This window comes from Otolemur garnettii, unplaced genomic scaffold (genome assembly GCF_000181295.1).
Source record: "Otolemur garnettii isolate 467f Iridium unplaced genomic scaffold, OtoGar3 scaffold00014, whole genome shotgun sequence".
Classification (NCBI taxonomy): Eukaryota; Metazoa; Chordata; class Mammalia; order Primates; family Galagidae; genus Otolemur; species Otolemur garnettii.
In genome coordinates this window covers 15,716,183-15,717,406 of record NW_003852409.1, presented here as the reverse complement: position 1 = coordinate 15,717,406, position 1,224 = coordinate 15,716,183, and the positions used below count along the sequence as shown (strand labels likewise).

At 39.1% G+C, this 1,224-nt stretch overlaps 1 protein-coding gene across 1 annotated transcript in view; it reads left to right on the top strand.

Annotated features, from left to right (window-relative positions):
- The window catches only part of PTBP3 (polypyrimidine tract binding protein 3), a 114,101-nt gene that overhangs the window by 32,220 nt on the left and 80,657 nt on the right, over window positions 1-1,224 (top strand). Inside the window, exon 3 of the mRNA XM_023510561.1 lies at window positions 351-426. Coding sequence (XP_023366329.1) covers window positions 351-426 — 76 coding nt within the window. The remainder of the gene's footprint in view (window positions 1-350; window positions 427-1,224) is intronic.

The following is a 1,224-nucleotide window of genomic DNA, read 5'->3' as shown; positions in this document are numbered from 1 at the left end:
AAGAAGTAAATTGTATCTGTGTACTACTCAAACGCATACTTGAGGGATATACAAATTATTTACGTGGAAATACAGACAAAAAAATGCCAGAGACGTACAGTTTGGTATTTCAAATATGACCTTCTGGGTTTAATCTAGAAGGTTTGCAAGATTATGCCCCCCTTTCTGTGGTGGCATTTTTTAATGGGTAACAATCATGTGGAATGTGCAGTAATTTTTCCTTGTTATACAATTTACTTCTGTCTTTTAGATTCTATGATTCTTGGGGAATTCCCCCATTATTGGCTTTTAATACTTAAAGTAGTAAATACCTGAAACTTTATTAACTGAACATTGGTTTTGTTTTTCAGCGGGGATCTGATGAGCTTCTTTCTTCTGGCATCAATAACGGACCTTTTACCATGAACAATTCTACTTCTTTTACAGGTGTGTATGGTGAGTTTAAATTTTTTAAAAAAGTCTTCCTTCCCTGTGGTTAAATTTTTTTTTAATGTTTTTTTTTTTTTTTTTTTTTTTTTGAGATAGAGTCTCACTATGTCGCCCTTGGTAGAGTGCTATGGTGTCACAGCTCACAGCAACCTCAAACTCTTGGGCTTAAACAATTCTCTTGCCTCAGCCTCTCAAGTAGCTGGGACTACAGACGCCTGCTACAATGCCACGCCTTGGCTATTTTTTGGTTGCAGCCGTCATTGTTGTTTGGCAGGCCCAGGCTGGATTTGAACCTGCCAGCTCAAGTGTATGTGGCTGACGCCTTAGCCGCTTGAGCCACAGGCACTGAGCCTTGCTAGTAGATTTTATGATTACAATGAAAGGCTTTTCTGACTGTCCTTTTAGCATAGATACTTCAGATTTGGAATTTGATTAAAACTCTTTTTGGAAAAAAGAGTAAATTACTTAAACAGTAGTTGTTTAAAAAGTAGTACATGTTAAAGATCATTTTGAGGATTAATGGGTAAAAAGATCACTGATTATAAAGAATTTGGCTAACATAGAAGTAGATTGTGGCTGAGCACCTTAGCTTGTGCCTGTAATCCCAGCACTTTGGGAGGCTGAGGCAAGTGGATTGCTTCAGTTCAGGAGTTCGACATCAGCCTGAGCCAGAGCAAGACCTCATCTCTAAAAACATAATCAGGTGTTGTGGCAGGTGCCTATAGTCCCAGCTACTTGGGAGGCTGAGGCAAGAGAATCACTTAAGCCCAAGAGTTTGAGGTTGCTGTGAGCTGT